We start from the raw sequence: 19,401 nt of genomic DNA, 5'->3' as shown, positions 1-19,401 counted from the left end.
GAGGGGTCGCTTATCACTGGTCTCTCTGGACTGAGAAAGATTTACAATGAGAGGGTGACCACCAGAGAGACGCCCCCGGTGTCTTGGGAAGGTGGTGGCCTTCCCGGGCGTTTTTCCAACACGGAGGACACGGGCAAAGAAGCTGATAGATGTTTGCATTCAATTGCCTCCTGAAACACACAGATGTTTACATAGCAATTTTCCCAACTCAAATATTTATATTTTTCTTAGAAAACAATAGGGCAAACAACATGCACTTCCATAAGCATGTGTGTGCACGAATACAAAAGTAAATGCACATTGGGTAACTTTTTATACTTTTATGCTGTTGAATTGTTTTTGTTGATTATGTTTTATTGTAAACTTCTCTAGAAACCTACTGGTACAAGAGCAAGATATCATTTTACATAACCCAGTTTTCCAAGCGTTCCAAGTGACTTGCACACTTGATTAAAACAATCCTTCCAACTACCCTGTAAAATAAGCCACATGCAGTCCTAAACATAACAAAATAGCTTGGGGATCAGGTTATTTGAAGGACTATCTTATTCTGCATAAATCTGACTGTTGGTATTCAGAAGAACTGTACAGCCAAAACGATACCCACATATGTAGCCAAACTAGGGAGGGCAGCAATTCTTGCACACAATGTGATAATGTCAGGGAAACAGTTTAAGCAGTAAGAGGCGCCATCCTCAGCTGGAGAACATATGGTGACAGGCATATGAGAGCAGTCTCTAGCGTGTATAAGCACACAAATTCATGTCACCAGAGATCAGATAGATGTCCCATAGTTGGTTATCTCTCAACATTTCCAAGTGTAGCACTTTTTAACTGTGGAGCAACTTGGACAATAATCATAAACCCACAACTGAAGAGAGAGCATCAGCCCCTCACCTGTTAAGACAGGTACAACCAGAATCCCATCACCCTAGGACCCTCGTACTTACGGGACCGCCTCTCCCGGTATGCCCCACGGAGGACGTTAAGGTCCATAAATAGCAACACCCTAGAGGTCCCGGGCCCTAAGGAAGTTAGATTAGCCTCAACCAGAGCCAGGGCTTTTTCAACACTGGTTCCAGCCTGGTGGAACGCTCTGTCCGATAAGACCAGGGCCCTGAGAGTCTGATTTCTTTCCACAGGGCCTGTAAGACAGAGTTGTTCCACCTGGCCTTTGGCTTGGAGTCAATTTGATTCCCTCCCCCTCTTTCTTTTTTCCTTTCTCCTCCTGTGATGAGGCTGCATTTTAATGTTGTATTTTAATCTTGCTTTTAAGTTGTATTCATTCAACTTGTTTTTATTATTGGTTGTTAGCCACCCTGAGCCCGGCCTTGGCTGGGGAGGGCGGGGTATGAATAAAATTTAATATTATTATTATTATTATTATTATTATTATTATTATTATCATCACCCCAGGGAGCAATTGTGGTTATTACCCGCCCGCCCCCACAAAAAAGGCGCATCCTTTCACTAAGATGCGAGGACAGAGCAATGCTACAGGATTTACGGGCCGTAAACTGAATGTCGGTTTCTGGGGGCCGCTATTTGCGGAGGACCCTGCATGTGGGCATCCTGGCACATCTTTGGGTGGCCACGGTGAGAACAGGATGTTGGACTAGCTGGGCCCCTGGCCAGATGCAGCAGGGCTTTTCTGACGACCTGAAAAAAGGGCCAATGGGCCGGGATGCTCCGTGCCTGCCCCCTTAGCCGACACTCCTGGTTCTGCAATGAAAGGGGGAGCACGAACCAAGCTGGCCTCCTCCGCTCAGCCCCAACAGATCGACCGTGGTGGGGGCGGGATGGAGGTGGCGCAGAACACGGCCGCTTGGGCCACGGCCTCCCTTGGCCAGGAGGGCGGCCCTTTTCGGCCTCTCTCTCACTCACAGAACTTGGAGGCCGAGGGGTTGATGTTGAGGTTGATGCTGGAGCCCCCCTTGACCGGCGTGGCTTCGCAGCCCTTCCCTGGCCCGTTGGCGGCCTCGGACATCATGTGGATCTCCAGCTCCTCGTGGGGCGACAGAGAGGCCCTGTGGGGCTCCCCGGGGGACGGAGAGCCCGGCCGGCGCCGCGTCTGCCCGTAGCTCCCTCCTCCTCCTCCTCCTGCCGCGGCTTCGGCCGCAGCTTCCCAGTTGTTGTGGTTCTGGTCGTCCATTAAGGCCTCGTAGCTGCTGCTGCTGCTACTGACGCTTCCGCCTCCTCCTCCGCCGCCGCCTCCTCGCGGTCCTCCGCCGCCCCCCTCCTCCTCCATGCTCTCCTCCTCCATCCCGACAGGCCTGGAGGGGCCCGCTCTGCCCGGGCAGGGAGGAGGGGGCGGGCACGGAGAGCGCCGCCTGTCACAATCGCCTCTCGCCCATCGCCGAACGGCGCTGTCGCGTCTCCAGGTTACGCGGGACGGCGAGCGGCGGCAACGGCTGCCTTCGGGGTGGCTAACTCCGGAAGCGGATCCGACACTGGCAGCCGTAAAGCGACCGTCGCCCGCGCACCGCTCTTTCCGACGGCTCTCCCCACCCCTAAGGAGTAGTTTGCGGCACAGCCCGACCCAGTTTGCTGTCGCGAGGCATGCTGGGAAATGTCGTTTAATGATTGGCCTCCCCGCCATGACACGAGAGGCAAAGGATTCCAGGAAACCTCGAAGCTGCTGTAGTACTGGGGGCGAGGCAGGGGCGGAAGTGGTAGAAGAAACACTCGTCTTCTTTCCCCGCCTCCCGCTTTCCTGCTATGTTATGGGGTGCTAGATGTTTCCAAGCCCCGAACTGAATATTTTGTTGGAGGAGAGCAATTCTGAAGAGTGAGGAAAGCAGTCTCTGTCTAACTCATCCCTTTACAGTGCAGGGAGCAGAGTAAAGCAGGTGGTCTCTCGTTACCCCTGGATCAAGTAGAGACAAACCCGGCCCTCCATATGTTTTGAGACTACAACTCCCATGATCCCTAGCTAGCAGGACCAGTGGTCAGGGATAATGGGAGTTGGAGTCCCAAAACATCTGGAGGGCCGAGTTTGCCTATGCCTGCCCTAGATGCTCACAACCTGCTACAGACTCCAGTGGGTCGGCTCCTCCTCCATTTTGCTTTCCTTGGTTGCTGTCCATATTTGAGGCCACCCTGGGCAAGTGGTGGCTTCCTTTCCTAGCAGGCAGGGACAAAACTAGGCTTTATTTCACCTGGGTCAAAGACCCAGTTTGGCACACACACCCCACACGCATTTGTGTACACAGGCTGGGAGCCTCAATGGTGCCCCTCTGGAGGCTTCACCTGGGGCAAAAAAAAAACAAATACCATCCCACGCTAGCAGGCTTACCTCCAAGCCATGTTGGACATCTTCCTACTTACACATTTCCCACAGTGGCACTAGATCAGTCTGTGGGCAATCAAAGGGTGACTAGGTGCAGCTGCCTTTCATTGCTCAGTGTGTTAGTCTTTAAAAAAAAAAATTAAAAAATAAAGGGGGCCCCAGGGTTGACATTAGCTGTGGGCCCTGTTGGCACTGCCTAAGTATGCTAAGCTGTGTTCAGTTGTTACATTTATTGCCCATTCTCCAACAGCAGGTCCCAGGGCAGGTTACAGCAATTTAGAAACTCATATAGAAAACAGTTAAAACAAATTAGTCACAGTTTCAGGGAGGGGGGGAGGCCTGCAAACACGCCGCTCAGGTTTCAAAGGCAAGAGCACAGAGATGTATCTTCTGCATTCATGAGAAGCTGTACAGAGAAGGTGTCAGATGCACCTCTGTACAGAAGGAGTTCTGTGATTTAAGGGCTGACTTAAGGAATACCCTGTCATGGGGCCATGGCTCAAAACTCGCAGTCTCTACCATAGACTTAACTGATAGATCACACAAGCCCTATTTAGGCAAACCATTCAGGTATTCTATCAAAATCTGATAGCGAGGGAGCTTTCACATATACAGCTAAAAGGTCCCTATTAGGTCAATGGGGATTTATTTATAATACCATTTCCTTTTAATTTGCAAGTATACAAACTTCTATACCTAAAGATGTATGCATGTATTTGTGTAAAGCATTGTTTTATCACCGTCTTGTACCAAAAAGGCTCACCGAGCAGCTTACAGTTCAATTTTTAAAAAACAAGATAATCCCTGCCCTTGGATTTCCACAATAAAAGACAAGGGAGAAAAGGCACCAGCTCTTAATGTTACATTTCTCATAATATGGTTGTTATAATTTGGATGGAAATAGTTCAGGGTGGTAGCCTGATGGAATGGGTGCTTCTCGCTGAAAATTGGGGAAAAGCCAAAAGCAACTAGTCTCCCAGCACAGTGACAGAATAGCTAATTTCCTTTACCTCCCTTTGATCTGTAGCCTGCTGGAAGGGCTGGTGTTTGGAGATAGTTAGGGAGAGCCAAAGGGATCTTGTCTCTCAGCAGAGATGGAATAGCCCTTCTTCCCTTCTCTGCTGCAGCTTGACAAAGTCTGGCTTTCACTGCTTACAAATAAAAGCCCAGATTCAGTGCACTTGTATACTCATAAGTGTAGGGGAAGCCTGTCCCCGAGTCATGTTTTTCCTCAAGACAATTAATAGATCTCTAGTCATTTGAAAGAAACAAAGAAAGTAACCTTTTGGGGGAACATCTAGTGGTGCAAGATTCTGGTGACTCGCATGAAGTATCAAATGGTCCCCATCAATTTAGAATCATAGCAATTCGTTTCAAGCAGCCTGTAACAGTTGTAACCCGCCTCTCAACCTGTAAAGTTACTGGGGACTGTTCTTCAATTTTCAGAATTTCAAAATACATTCAAAGTTCAAGTTTACTTACAAATTGCAAAATATAGGTTGTTTATTTCTATCAACTATAATTTGGAATCTGCTCTATTCGTTTTTATGAAAAGGGAAAAGCTAGACAAATTATGATAAGCATATGCAAGTCATTATATAGTTATAATGTGGTCCCTTGATATCATACCTCCAGATGCAAGCCAAGCGATAAAAGCCACTCCGACTGCTTCCTAATCATATCACCCATAATGTGCCACTCATTTCTGTGGAGGCACACATACTAGTGCACAGCACTGGAAAGCCTGGAGGGAGGTAGAGTTAACCAATGTGACCACAAAGTCTTGCAAAGTATGGATGAATAAAAGCAGGGACATCACATTCTGCTACATCTTTTCACACAAAGGATTACCTTAGTATGGCACATTAATTTGCTGTCTCTGCTATGGCTAGTTTTTATTGATGTCCTGCTATCCCTGGCTTGCACATGGGGGAAAAGAAACAGAGGGTTAATTTATTGTCTTTGTCTGGTATTAGCTTCACATCACTGCTCTCTTGGTACACCAGGTGGTTTGCTGTTTTTAGCATCACTGGAGCCTATTAGGATGGATATAAAACTCTGGAACCTCGGTCAAGAAGCCATTTCTAACATAATTTCTTGTCCCTGCACAGCTCCATATGCGAATCTGCACATCATTCTCGATAGCTATTGAGAAGCATTTTATATTATTCACCAGCAGGGAAAAACGATCACCGTCCTGCAGACCTGGCTGTCAGTCTCAGTTATACAATTGTCAGGCATTTAGAATTGGTAGACATAAGGAGAACCGCAGAGGTATTTTCTTTCTCCCTCTCGCATCCTGTTTTTTACGAAATGGTTTCATTTGCAGCCCTCAAATACACACTGAACTGCTGAGATTCTTGAAAAAATGACATGGAAAACAATGTAGTTTAGAAATAATAATACATTATCTCTGTACATGTCCCCTGTTAGGGATATACATTACTATATCCTGACATTCTGCCCTGTGAGAACAGGAGGAGCTAGAGCAGGCGTAGCCAACACTGGAGTCCAGCAATATTTGGGGAACACTAGGTTGACTAACCCCTGAACTGGAGGCCTGCTAAAAATGAAAAATGCATTTTGCTGGATTCTAACAAGGGCAGAGAAATATGATATGCCTTCTGATCCTCTTCTTATTTGTTCATAGGTAATCTCCCTGAATTCAATGGGACTTACTTCCAGGTAAGTAGGGGGGAAGTCATTGCTTATACAAGAGTAGCTATGCAGGACGGAGCTGCAAGTTGCCTGGAATGTAGTGTTCGTTCTATGCCACACACAAAAATTATCCACACACACACACAAACACCCATGTTGCCGGATCCTTAATCCTAAAACTGATTGTTCCATGGAAGGGGTGGGGTTTCAAGGGTTCAGAATGCTCGGAAGAGTTGGGCCTTTCATCCCAGCTGGCACCTCCTTAAAAACATCCACTCCCTTATGTGGTAATTAGGCTTATGAGGGAAAGCTCTAATTCAAGCAAATGATGGGGGGGGGGGGTGGAGGAAGGTCTAGGCTTCAATTCTGTGCAGGATCAAGGGAATAGATAGGGTCAAGGGAATAGAGAACATCGTCCAGGTTCAAAGACAACATGGGCTGCACCCAATCACAGTCTGGCAGTTCTGTACCCTTAGTTTAAATACATCAAATATGTTATATTACTTCAGGGGCTTTGTCAGATAGCAGGATTTAAGGAGTGCAAATGTCTAACCTTTTTGTGTGATTGAAGACAAAGTTTCAAGTCTAAATGCACGGGTTCCCTGAAGGTTGGCTGATTCACATCCAAAGAGGCTTATAACAGGGGGAAATGTATTCTCTTTCCTGTTTGCTGCTGACAGCTGTATTCCTGTTACTTTGCCCACTGTGTGGATAACCTGAAAATATGATTTTGATAAAAGTAAGCCAGGATGAAGACGAGAAGTGTGAGGCCCCCAAAATACATGCAGAAAACACGAGCGGATTATGAATTTGTTAAATGTGATGATTGACAAGGAAATTGTTCCTGAACGCATAATACAATTGAAAGCCTGGCTGTAAAGCAATATGAGTGATCTTGATTTGAAGTTAAGAGGATTAAAAGAGTGTAAATAATTCAAGTCCCAAGGGCTGCATTTAGAGATTATTTTTTTCTTACAATTTATACATGCATCCACTCGGGGGAGTACTTTCAATTTGATATTCCTTTTCATGTGCTTTTCCGCTCAGTGCTTCTTTCCCTGATCAGAATGTCAGCTTTCTATTCAGCAGAGAGAAGGCGATAACAAGTAGTCAGAAAAGGAAACTTAACAAATAAGAATTATAGGAGCAGTCCTGGGAGCGGCTGCCTCAAGAATTGCTATCAGCAAAAGTGTCTCTCCAGACACTGTTAGTGGGGAAAGGGGGGGAGAGAGAAAGAGAAAAGGCATAAAGGCACAGCAGTTATTTAGTACTTGGTTTTAAAGCACATAATTGGAGCTAAATGTGGTATCTGTTTTTTTTTAATAATAATTTTTATTGGTTTTTTTAACAAAAAGACAAACAACACAAAACAAAAACATATAAAAAAATTTAAAACATGACTTCCCCATACCTCCCTTTCACTGCATCCTTGTTTTACAACTCTTTAGCAACCCTTCAGTCAATTTCTCTAGTAGTTTTCTTTAAATTTCCTTAATGTTAATGTTTACAGCTGTAATTCTCTGTTGCTTACCCCCAGGCATCTTATCAGTCCTCAATTTTACAACAATTTTTAAGATATATTTTAAATTTCTTCCAGTCTTCTTCCACTGTCTCTTTCCCCTGGTCACGGATTCTGCCGGTCATCTCTGCCAGTCCCATAAAGTCAATCACCTTTGTCTGCCATTCTTCCAGAGTAGGTAGTTCTTGCATCTTCCAATACTTTGCCAACAGGATCCTTGCTGCTGTGGTCGCATACATAAAGAAAGTCCTATCCTTCCTTGGCACCAACTGGCCGACCATGCCCAAGAGAAAAGCCTCCGGTTTCTTTATAAATGTCCACTTAAGGACTTTTTTAATTTCATTATAGATCATTTCCCAAAAGGCTTTAATCTTTGGGCAGGTCCACCAAAGATGATAGAAGGTACCTTCAGACTCATTACATTTCCAACATTTATTATTGGGCAAATGGTAGATTTTTGCAAGCTTGACTGGGGTCATGTACCACCTATAGATCATTTTCATTATGTTCTCTTTTAAGGCACTACATGCCGTAAACTTAATGCCGGTGGTCCATAACTGTTCCCAGTCAGCAAACATAATGTCGTGACCGATATCCTGTGCCCATTTAATCATAGCTGATTTAACCGTTTCCTCCTGTGTATTCCATTTCAACAGCAAGTTATACATTCTAGATAGATTCTTAGTATTGGGTTCTAGCAGTTCTGTTTCTAACTTTGACCTCTCCTTCTGAAATCCTAATTTCCTGTCCTGCTTAAATGTCTCATTTATCTGATAGTAATGTAACCAATCTCGAACTTTAAACTTTAGCTTCTCATGACTCTGGAGTTTAAACTTTTCGCCATCTTGTTCTAGGATTTCACAATATTTTGGCCAGTTAGGTTCCATGTTTAATTTTTTCACCGCCTTGGCTTCCATTGGTGACAGCCACCTAGGGGTTTTACTTTCCAACAAATCTTTATATCGAATCCAGACATTATACAAAGCTTTCCTGATAATATGGTTTTTAAAGCCTTTATGCACCTTTACCTTGTCATACCATAGATATGCATGCCAACCAAAGTTATTATCATACCCTTCTAAGTCCAAGATGTCTGTGTCTTCAAGGAGTAGCCAGTGTTTCAACCAGCAAAAAGCCGCTGATTCATAATAGAGTCTTAAGTCCGGCAGGGCAAAACCCCCTCTATCTTTTGCATCAGTTAAGATCTTAAATTTTATTCTGGGCTTTTTGCCCTGCCAGACAAATTTAGATATATCTTTCTGCCACCTCTTGAAGCAATCCATCTTGTCTAGAATCTGTAAGGTCTGAAATAAAAATAACATTCTAGGCAATACATTCATCTTAATAACAGCAATTCGGCCTAACAAGGAAAGTCTCAGCCTAGACCATATTTCTAGATCTTTCTTAACTTCTGTCCAACATTTTTCATAATTGTCTTTAAATAAGTTCACATTCTTAGATGTTAAATTCACCCCTAGGTATTTCACTTTTTTCATTATTTCCAAACCAGTTTCACTCTGAAATCTCTCTTTTTCTTCCATTGTTAAATTTTTTTCCAACACTTTCGTTTTCTGTTTATTCAGTTTAAATCCTGCTACTTGACCAAATATCTCAATTAATTCTAATGCTCTTTTGGTACTAGTATCTGGCTGTTGCAACGTTAACACTAAGTCATCTGCAAATGCCCTTAATTTATAATGTTTAGCTCCGACCTGTATTCCTTTAACCAACTGATCTAAATGTGGTATCTGCTTCCACTTGCCAGTGGAGCATGAGGAAGCCCTGCACTCCACCATATGAACCATATACATATCCACATGCTATTAAAATTATGCTCATTTCATAAACTACTGTTCATATCACATTGCTGCAAGACAGAGCCATCCATTATTTTTTTAAAAAGATGATAAACTTTATCAGTTGAAAGCTTACTGCTTACTAATAATATATTTTATGGATACCTCTTTGAGGCTTTGACAATTAAAGGTATATACCAGTAGGTAAAGGTACCCCTGACCATTAGGTCCCGTTGCGGACGACTCTGGAGTTGCGGTGCTCATCTCACTCTATAGGCCGAGAGAGCCGGCGTTTGTCCGCAGACAACTTCTGGGTCATGTGGTCAGCATGACTAAGCCGCTTCTGGTGAACCAGAGCAGCACACAGAGACACCGTTTACCCTCCCACCGGAGCAGTACCTATTTATCTACTTGCACTTTGACGCGCTTTTGAACTGCTAGGTTGGCAGGAGTAGGGACCGAACAACGGAAGCTCACCCCATCGCAGGGATTCGAACCGCCGACCTTCTGCTCAGCAATCCCTAGGCTCTGTGGTTTAAACCACAGCACCACGCGCATCACTAAAGGTATATAAATCCTGTTAAATAAATTCACATAACATTACAAGAATTGCTGCATATATAACTAGGTGCCCATGTGTTACATGATGTAGATAAGCCCTGTTCAGAATGCAATATAGACAGAGAGCAGAGAGGGAACAGGAGACAACAGGGCTTGATCAAGAATAGTGAACTTTGCTGCTACTCATCAATCAGAGATGCTTGGAGTCACTTGAATTCCAACCTACAATACCTGGTTTTGAAGGTGTTTGGTTACATTGCTAAAGGAATCAGAACCATGGACAGCTCTTCTCACCTTGGAAACGTGCAGCAGAGATTACCCTAAAAAGGACGAACTGTTGAAGAAGCTGTCTTGCAATGACTTCAGCAACTAAGAACAAGGTGACTGTAATAGGATTTGTTTTAATGGGTAAGCAGGAGTCAGCAAACTTTTTCAGCACTGGGTCAGATCCAGCCCCCGAGCCTTAGTTTGCCTACCCATGGGTAAGACAAGTATCCAGTCACACTAAGGCATCCAAAATTAGTTACTTAGATATAAGATTACATTTTCATTTTTTAAAAAAAGAAAAGATAGGTCCGCATCTGCTTCCAAAGGATTCACAGGACAGCATCTCATTAAAGATCTGTGTAGCTGTGTCAGCACACAGCGAGTATCATGCACTAACATGGTTAGCATTTGATACAAACATGGTGGTGGTGATTTTATTTGTACCCTGCCCATCTGACTGGGTGACTTCCAACAAATATAAAAGCATAATAAAACATCAAACATTAAAAACCTCTCCATATAGGAAGGCAGGACAGATATCTACCCCTGCACTATAAACAAGGTTCCACATTGTCACTCGCCACAGTTAATGGGCTATTGTCCTCTGGTAAGTGCAACAAGTCCCAGCCTTGGAGCTGCAGAAGGGGTGGGAATCACTCCTGAAGTTACATGGCAAATCCCATCCAATTTCTAGCTCCAAAGTTTGGGGAAAGGTTGCATTGCCAATGCAATCCAAAGGTCACAGAAGCTCAAGTCCAGACCAACAAAACTCTACCACCCTTTTAAGCTCCAAAGCTGGATGGAATGGCAAAGGTTCTTTTGGCCACTGTATTATCAAAGTATCTGGACTCTCTCAGCAGCCTAACTTCAGACTTGGACCTGGAGAAGGGAGGAGAGACACAAGCTCAGAAGCAATCTAGTGGTAGAGTTCTGGTGTCCTTACATCAAAATCCTCAATTCCCCCTCCCCCCAAGCGATCCTGGTGGAGAGGGACTCATGCGATCAGCTCTGCACACGTGGGGCTATAAGCGTGATGTAGCACCTTGAGATGAACCCACACAAAAATAACTCCCACCCTGCTGCTTTAATATCTAAAAAAGATTACTATGAGAGAGAGAGAATTCTATGCCCACTTTTCTGACAGTAAGCCCCTTTGAATGCAATGGGACTGATTTCTTAGTAGACACGTGTAGGATTGTGCTGCTGCTTATTGTGCTTGTAAAGCAAAATATTTGAAAGTGGCCCAGCTGTTGCAACTGTCACCTCTTACTGCCTGTCACCCCATGACAGACCTTTATCATGCCAGTTTAAATGTGGCTTAACGTGCTGAAAATGAGCAAATCAAACATTTCTGTAAATCAGTGAATTCAGAGACACTGAGAGATAAGAAAGACACTCACGATATATGTTGCATTGGCGGCTTTACACTAGGCCTTTATTTTGCAAGCATTTTTATCCAACATTAAAGTGGTTATATTATGCCGCTTGCACTGACACTCAATTTTAATCAGTGGTTCTAAAACCCAGCCTGCTGTAAGTTTCTCATTTAGATTTCCACCCTTCAAGGCTAGCTAGCTGCCTGTCAGAAGCTTGGCTTAGACACACTCCTGCCTGAACAAAATGAGTTGGCTGGCTTTCCCTGCATAATGCACACCACCTGTGTTCTGGAGGAAAGAACTGGCATCCATTTGTTTTCATTGAGGCTTACCTACATCTATCTGTCATTTCAGCCCTTGCATCACAAGTTCATGAGAGCTTGGCAGGTTTGCGGCGGTAATGCAAATTCAAAAATCCCAAATGGTTCTTAGTTACGCCATTATGTTAGGCAAACATCCTTCACTAGAGCAATAGCTGAGTTGTCTCCTGATGTAGACACTAGGAATGCATTTAATATTTACCGTTTTTTAAAAAAAGAAATTGGGTATCAGAACTAATGCAGAAATGCAGTAGAAATTTATCCTGAAAATCCACTTTGGGTGCTTCCAGATGGAAGCTTTTATTGTTAGGTCAATGCTTCTCATGTTTCCCCCCACCCTTTCTTTTTTGCAGCATCTCACCAAAAATGCAGCTTGGAATAGCTCAACAAACTATTTCAAAGTTCCTATCCGAAGGAAGCCTTCGGGCACAAACTTTACCCCTGGCCCGCTGCAGTGCAGCTTAGTGGAGCGATGCAACTAGCACTGCACCCACTGTCTCTATGCTCACACCAACAAGAACAGAATGGGGGCGGGGGGGAATGCCCCTTCACTGTTTCAGATCCCAGACTGGTACAGTGAAGAGGACCAGATCAGGGCCATTGCTATTGCATGACAACAGGATGCTCAGCACAGGAGCCAGCATCCCATCTTAGCCTGCACTAGCTTCTGCCCACCTGCCATTTGGGTAGGTGGGAGCATGGGGTGCTTCTCACTGGCAAGACATTCCCACTGCCAGTGGATCTCCCCACTAGCAAGAGGCCAGAAGCGTCAGGCAAGGCTGGAAGGAGGGACAAACCCTATCAAAGCCCTCTTCAGCCCATTGGATCAGGGTGGATCCTATAACCTGCGGCAGTTATGTAGAGGAGGGAATACTATCTGGTCACCCTACTCCTGAAGCTTTTTACCCTTATTGCTGATGCTCCTTTCTAGACTCATGACATATGTGATGCCACCCAACCAGTACCATGCCATGAATGGAATGATGGCATAATGCTACAAAGTGAATCAGATTTGGATACATGTTGACATCTCTGAGGGCAACTGAGAGTGAGGGCAGGTGGAGGCAAATTAAACAAATACGTGGGGAATAAGTAAGAGAGAGGTGCACCTTGTATTCTTTACACAAAACATGACAAACAACCTGTTTTCTTTACAGCAAACTCTAACCAACATTGGGCATGGGCAAAGCCCACCATAAATCTCTCTCTTCAACTGTCTTAAGGCCTGTTCTCAAGAACTCCTGAGCTTTGTGTCAATCCTGAACTGGATTTGCTCAAGATGTTTGAGAACTCAAACAGGTAAAGCACACACTGGATTCACTGTAAAGCACACACTGGATTCCCTTAACACCGCACGTTGTATTTTTAGCATGGCATGAAATATTTGCAAAGAATAGTGAGTATTGTTGGCTCAGTCCTGGGTGGAATCATGACCATGTGAAAAAATAGCACCAGGCTTTTATTCTATTGCATGATTTGGAAGCCATGATGGTAGTGGCAGCTATTTGATGCCTCAGAAAGAAGGGCAACCACAACAATATGCACAATTCCTGCTGCTTGGTTGTGCTCCTTTATTTCCTGGCAATCTTTCTTACCATCTCACTAAACCTGCATTTATGTGGCCAGACCATTGAAAGCTTTCAAAACCTCCTCCATCTCATGCAAGTCTTTCTTGATTAAAAGCATAAAAGGGAACTGAAACTTTCTCAGGGAAGGAAAGTAGCCCCCCCCCCCCCTTTTATAATCTTTGAATCCTTCCTTGTTTTCTCGGTTTGTTTCATATAATAAAGGATGGGAGAGAACAAAACCATCCCAGCCAAAAAATTCCAGTGCGGGATAAATAATCTTTAATCATATGTCAATGAAATTTTGTGTTTCTTATAACAATCTGCCAACAGGGCTTTAAAAAAACAACCAAAACCTACAATTGCATTCTTTGGAAACAGCACAGTAACTGAAATTATGCCCACAAAAGGGAATAAACTCCTGTAATTCAATTTGGTTATATTTATTTAAAATGTGTTTATAGGGGCTAGAGTTGGTGCCAAACTCCAGAACAGTGGTGGTCCAGATACCAGATTTTGTCTTGGAGACTGGGTGAAATGCTCAGATTCCATACTGTCCTACAAACAGCTGGATTTATTTTGAGTCTATCCCAAGGGCTGTAGGCCTGGTGTGAGGAACTTATGCTTGTTGCTGTTGGTAGACTACAACTCCCATCATCCCTGAACACTGGCCTTTCTGACTGTGTGCACACCTACTCATCTGTAGTGCGAAGATGTTTTCCTCAAGACAGGATCATGGGTGCTGGTCCTCAGCAATTCTGCTTTCAACCTAGATCAATTCTAGATCCTGCCATCCACAAGGGTCAGTGAGTTTTCATGATGCACATTGGAAAATCACCGCATTGATTAGCTTATTATTATTATTATTATTATTATTATTATTATTTATACCCTGCCCTCCCCGGCCAGAGCTGGGCTCAGGGCGGCTAACACCAGTAAAATTACAATAAAAACGTAATGGGGGGGGGGCGGACCAATTTAAAATACAGCTTAAAATGCAATTTAAAATGCAGCCTCATTTTAAAAATAGCCCATAGATCAAAAACTGTAAGGGGAGGGAAAACATAAGGGTCAGACTGAGTCCAAACCAAAGGCCAGGCAGAACAGCTGTGTCTTGCAGGCCCTGCGGAAAGATGTCAAGTCCCGCAGGGCCCTGGTCTCTTGTGACAGAGCATTCCACCAAGTCGGGGCCAGTACTGAAAAGGCCCTGGCCCTAGTTGAGACCAATCTAACCATCTTGTGACTTGGGACCTCCAAAGCGGTGTTGTCATTTGTGGACCTTAAGGTCCTCCGCGGGGCATACCAGGAGAGGTGGTCCCGTAGGTACATGGGTCCTAGGCCACGTCAATTCCTCCCCACACATGCCCCAGCTGAATGAAGAAAGAACTGGTGGTTGCAATCTTGGTATGGTATAGTATGGGTTCCACTCCTTGTGCTGGGACTGTCATCTATCCATTTACTAATGGATACACTGGAGAGCAATGCAGAATCAAACGGCACTGAGCTTTTACTTTTGGAATGAAATAATTGGTCTGGAAGAAACCATACTAATTTTCAGATTTCGGAAGATAGCCAGGTAGTTAATGTGCCTTTCTTGGTTTAACAATAAGATTGGGAGGGTCCGCTCATCTGTTATAAGCCATTACTTACAGTAGAATAATTGTTTGTTTGGTCTGGTTTGTTTTTAAGAGGAAACGTGTTCAAAACAGCAGCAGGGAAAACCAATTTCAACACATTTTGTTATTTCAAAAAGAATTACTGTTCTTATTGATCTCCATTTCGACATCTTCCCTGCTATTGAGCAAAACAGTATTGTTCTGGAGCTTGAACCACAGGGAATGAAATTGACTAATCCAGTTTTATTTTCCATGTTGAATGTAAATAAATAGCATAAATGTTGTATTACATCCACTTTTTCAAGCTGTGTGCCATTTCCTCTTCCTCAACAGCTCAGCGCTGATCATAGCTATGAATATAAGACGGCTCATGATGGACAGTTCAGTCAGAAGAGCAGGAGACCCTAAATCTCATGGTCATGGGTTTCAAGCCCCATTTTGGGCTGTTTCATTTTTGCTTATGTTTCTTTGGCTCTAATCTGTTATATTTAAAAAGAAAGTACTTTAACGAACAATGCATAAGAATAGGGGGTTCTAGTTTGAGTGTGAGGGGAGAAAGATAATAGCCATGGCCCAATTGCAGCTGAAGTTGGTTATTAGCTGACCTTACTGGAAGAATCCGTGACCAGAAAGAAGAGGAACATCAAGAAAATTGGAGGAAATTTAAAGATTATTTGAATAAATATTGTAATATTAAAAATTAGAAGTTACGTGCAAGTACCAAACAGGCCTAGGATTAAATTACGATTTATCTAAACAAATGGGATTTAGAACATTAGGAAAAGTGATTCTTTGATTATAACCAGAATATTGTGCTTTAATAATGATATTGGAAAACTGTTACATTCAGTCACAAGGAAACTCAGAAGGGAGGGATTAGAGGAAGTCAATTATTTGTTTATAAGATTGGATTTTAAATAAAAATTGTTTGTTTGGGTTTTTTGTTGTTATTTATTATAGATGTATCTTTTACCTTTTTTTCTTCCCCCCTCTTTTTTCTTCTTTCTTTTTATTTTTTATTTTTTCTTTCTTGTTGTAGAATGCGTTATAATTGTATAAAATTTAATAAAAATTAATGGGGGGGAGAAGTTAGTTATTAGTCACCCAGACACCAATGGAACAAGTTAATCATGGTTGGCTTAACTCCCATTACTTTCAATGGGGTTAACAGTGGAGTCCTGTACATGTCCATTCAAAAGTAAGCCCCATTAACTTGAATGGGGCTTACTCTCAGCAAGTAAAGGTACATAGGATTGCAGCTTTAGTCATAAGTAACTCTCATTGTATTGGCGCCCATAGTAAAAAACATTTCAGTGTTGATAGTGACTGTTTTTGTAAGAAAACCTAGTCTGGCAGACTATTATGAGCTTCTTTCTTCCATTTAATTTCCTGTGTCAAGAGAAATGATCTGTGATAATTACATAAATTAGATAACTTCATCTCACTTTCCTTGACTGACAGTGCAATTTAGTACATTCTAAGCACAGCCTGCCTGGAAAAACCCACAAAAATATCCTTAATAATAATAATAATAATAATAATAATAATAATGCATATCAATCATAACACAGACGACTAGATTTTAATTAGATGGACTTCTCCCTATAACAAATGGTTGAGTCTCTGCCATCCATTTAAATCTGTGGCTTGTTTGGTGTGATTATATCAAAAATTTGCTTTAACCATGTTCTGGTTAACCATGTTCTGTTTTTGTGACTAGAATCCTGTGTGTTTCAGGTTCTTTTTACTTTGAATTGTAGGTTTGTTTGTTTTTATATTACTCCAAACCTTGCCTCCCACACACTTTCCAGAATCATGGGCTGCCAGGCTGGGGAGCTTCTTCCTCTTTTTACATTTTATTTATTGATATATAAAAAAATTATACTGCTGCATCATAAATATATGTCACAGTGGTTTATTGATATAGGAACTGAAGAGCGGCTTGTGAGAGCCATGCAGTCTGAACTGGAGCTACCAGTTGAAACCTCCTCACACGGTGAGTTTCTCAGATAAATGGAGGGGGAACAAAGGCTTGATTACCTAGCTCATGGGTAGGCAAACTAAGGCCTGGGGGCCAGATCTGGCCCAATCGCCTTCTAAATCTGGCCCGCGGACGGTTCGGGAATCAGTGTGTTCTTACATGAGTAGAATGTGTGCTTTTATTGAAAATGCATCTCTGGGTTATTTGTGGGGCATAGGAATTTGTACTTTTTTCTTCTTCCAAATTATAGTCCAGCCCCCCACAAGGTCTCAGGGACAGTGGACCGGCACCCTGCTGAAAAGGTTTGCTGACCCCTGAGTCCTAGTCTCTTCGAAGGTGAGCTAAGCCTAGCAGGACAGCTTACTCTATGGTTTTAACGCCTTCATGCATTAATTAGACTTAAGCATGTTGGTTATATAAGGCTAGTTATCCCACAAAAAAGTATTTAATATATCTATTAAGAGATAGAAAAATACAGTTGTTTGGACAACATTTTACTCTTATCTTCACTCTCAACAGGAATTTAGCTACAGTTTCTGTAATCATCTTATTTGTAACAGAGAAAAGAAGAAAAAGAATACTTAGACAGTATTCTAGTATACAAAGAGATTAGTGGATTAACCACCTCTTTCTGGAGAGCTTGATAAAAATTACAAAATAATAAAAATATGGCTTACTGTTTCAATTTCATCTGAATCACAGGGGCATACCCTATTAAAATAGGCTATCCCATTAAATCTCTCATCGGCTGACGGTATCACACTGAAACATACAAAAGAGGACCCCCTCCTGTATTTTAGAATGCTTAAATTTTGAGAATAGTTGGCTTGCAAATTAACAGAATAGAGTAAATGCTGAATAACAAAAGGGAGTACATCTTATTTGCTACTAAAATTTATTTGAAATTTTATATCTTTGATGTTCTGAATAATACAAGACCCCAGTCCAATACAGATCATGGACATATCCCTAGATCAGCCAATTCTCTAATCTTATCTGAATTAAAGTTCATTTTGTGGTCCATATGCAGCAAATCAATGATCTCAGACACCAGTTCAGGGATCTCAATTGCCTTCCTAGGATTTTACCATAAAGAGAAATACAGCTGGGTTCCCTATGCATATGTTGATACTATACTCCAGATCTGCAGGTGACCAGGTTCTATGTAGATGTTAAATAGTCTGGCAGAAAATATATAATCTTACAGCACATTGTAGGCCAATGACCACAAGGTGAAGCATCAATCTTTTAGTACCATATTCTGAGAGATTCACTCCAGGAAGGACTGGAGTCACTCCAGAATGGTTTCCCTCTATCTCACATTGACAAGATGATCCTGAAGGATATTCCATTGAATTGTCCAAGTAAGTCACCCTCCTCCTATTGGTTCCTTCATAAATGTCATTGACTAGGATGTACCTAGTCAAAGTCAATTCATCATCTGTTGTGCTGTGATTCTGATAAAGTTAGCTTAAATTGATGCATATTTTGAAAACATGGCTGTTAGCTGACCTTAAAGCATTTAATTTTGGAATGTTTAACAAACAAAGACACTAACGGACACTGGCACCCAGCTGCCATTTTTTATTTGTTTGTTTTAAAATCTGACTTTAATAATCTATTTGGACAAGATGTATGGCAATGCATTCAGTGCAAACTCTTATGAAGCCGATGAAGCAGATACAAAGATAAAGTATACCAGCCAGCTACCATCGCAGCGGGAAATCTAAATCAAATCTAATTACCTCTAATATGTTTTTCTTAAATTGTTTTCTGCAGAGGTGAAATGTGAAGTATCATACAGTGTGAGTGAGCTTCTACCTGCTGCTTTATAAGATAACTGTCATGCATAAATTGCTATTATGAGTTTAATTTGCTTCACACAGTTCATCCAAACACTGTATAATCAGCCTTGACACAACCAATAGAACAATTGCTGCCTATTTTGCCTTACAAAAATCGAGAATTGCTGCCTTCTGCCTTCCCTCCTTGTTCACCTCCCCTGTGTCCAGTTAGAAGAGAAATGACATACCATGGGGTATCTTCCACAAGATAAGAAATCTGAAACTCCCTACACATGAGGAAGCTTCAGTGTGCATTATGGAGAGCCTGCCTACCCAAGTGATTTGCCATTCACTTTCACAGTGGAGGAACATGCCATGTGTTCTGTGTGGAGCTGGCTGGCATGTGAAACTACTCTTGATCTGTGAAAATGAATAAGGGATTTTTTGCTCATAGGACATTCATGTATGTAGAAAGATACATGCACACAAAGCTTGAGATCAGGTCTGTTTTACTTGTTCAGTCCAAGCACAATGCTTCCAGCCAGTGGGAATTGGTCCTTCTCTCCAGATCCCATTATACTGGATAAAGCTTCAGCTCACACCACTCAAAAAGAAGCAAACAACAACAGCAATAACAACAACAACAACATTATGTTGGGCTTCCCTTCC

The 19,401-nt window shown here is 42.6% G+C and overlaps 1 protein-coding gene across 2 annotated transcripts in view; it reads right to left on the bottom strand.

The window, feature by feature from the left end:
• Positions 1-2,614, bottom strand: part of CACUL1 (CDK2 associated cullin domain 1) — a 46,510-nt gene extending 43,896 nt beyond the window's left edge. For both annotated transcript variants that reach the window (XM_083741419.1, XM_083741420.1), the window contains exon 1: positions 1,885-2,614. In XM_083741419.1, coding sequence (XP_083597545.1) covers positions 1,885-2,599 — 715 coding nt within the window. In that variant the 5' untranslated portion in view covers positions 2,600-2,614. The remainder of the gene's footprint in view (positions 1-1,884) is intronic.
• Positions 2,615-19,401: the final 16,787 nt, after the last annotated feature.

The sequence above is a fragment of the Podarcis gaigeae genome (assembly GCF_964106915.1).
Source record: "Podarcis gaigeae genome assembly, chromosome: 5".
Classification (NCBI taxonomy): domain Eukaryota; kingdom Metazoa; phylum Chordata; class Lepidosauria; order Squamata; family Lacertidae; genus Podarcis; species Podarcis gaigeae.
This window is presented reverse-complemented; position numbering and strand designations above follow the sequence as displayed.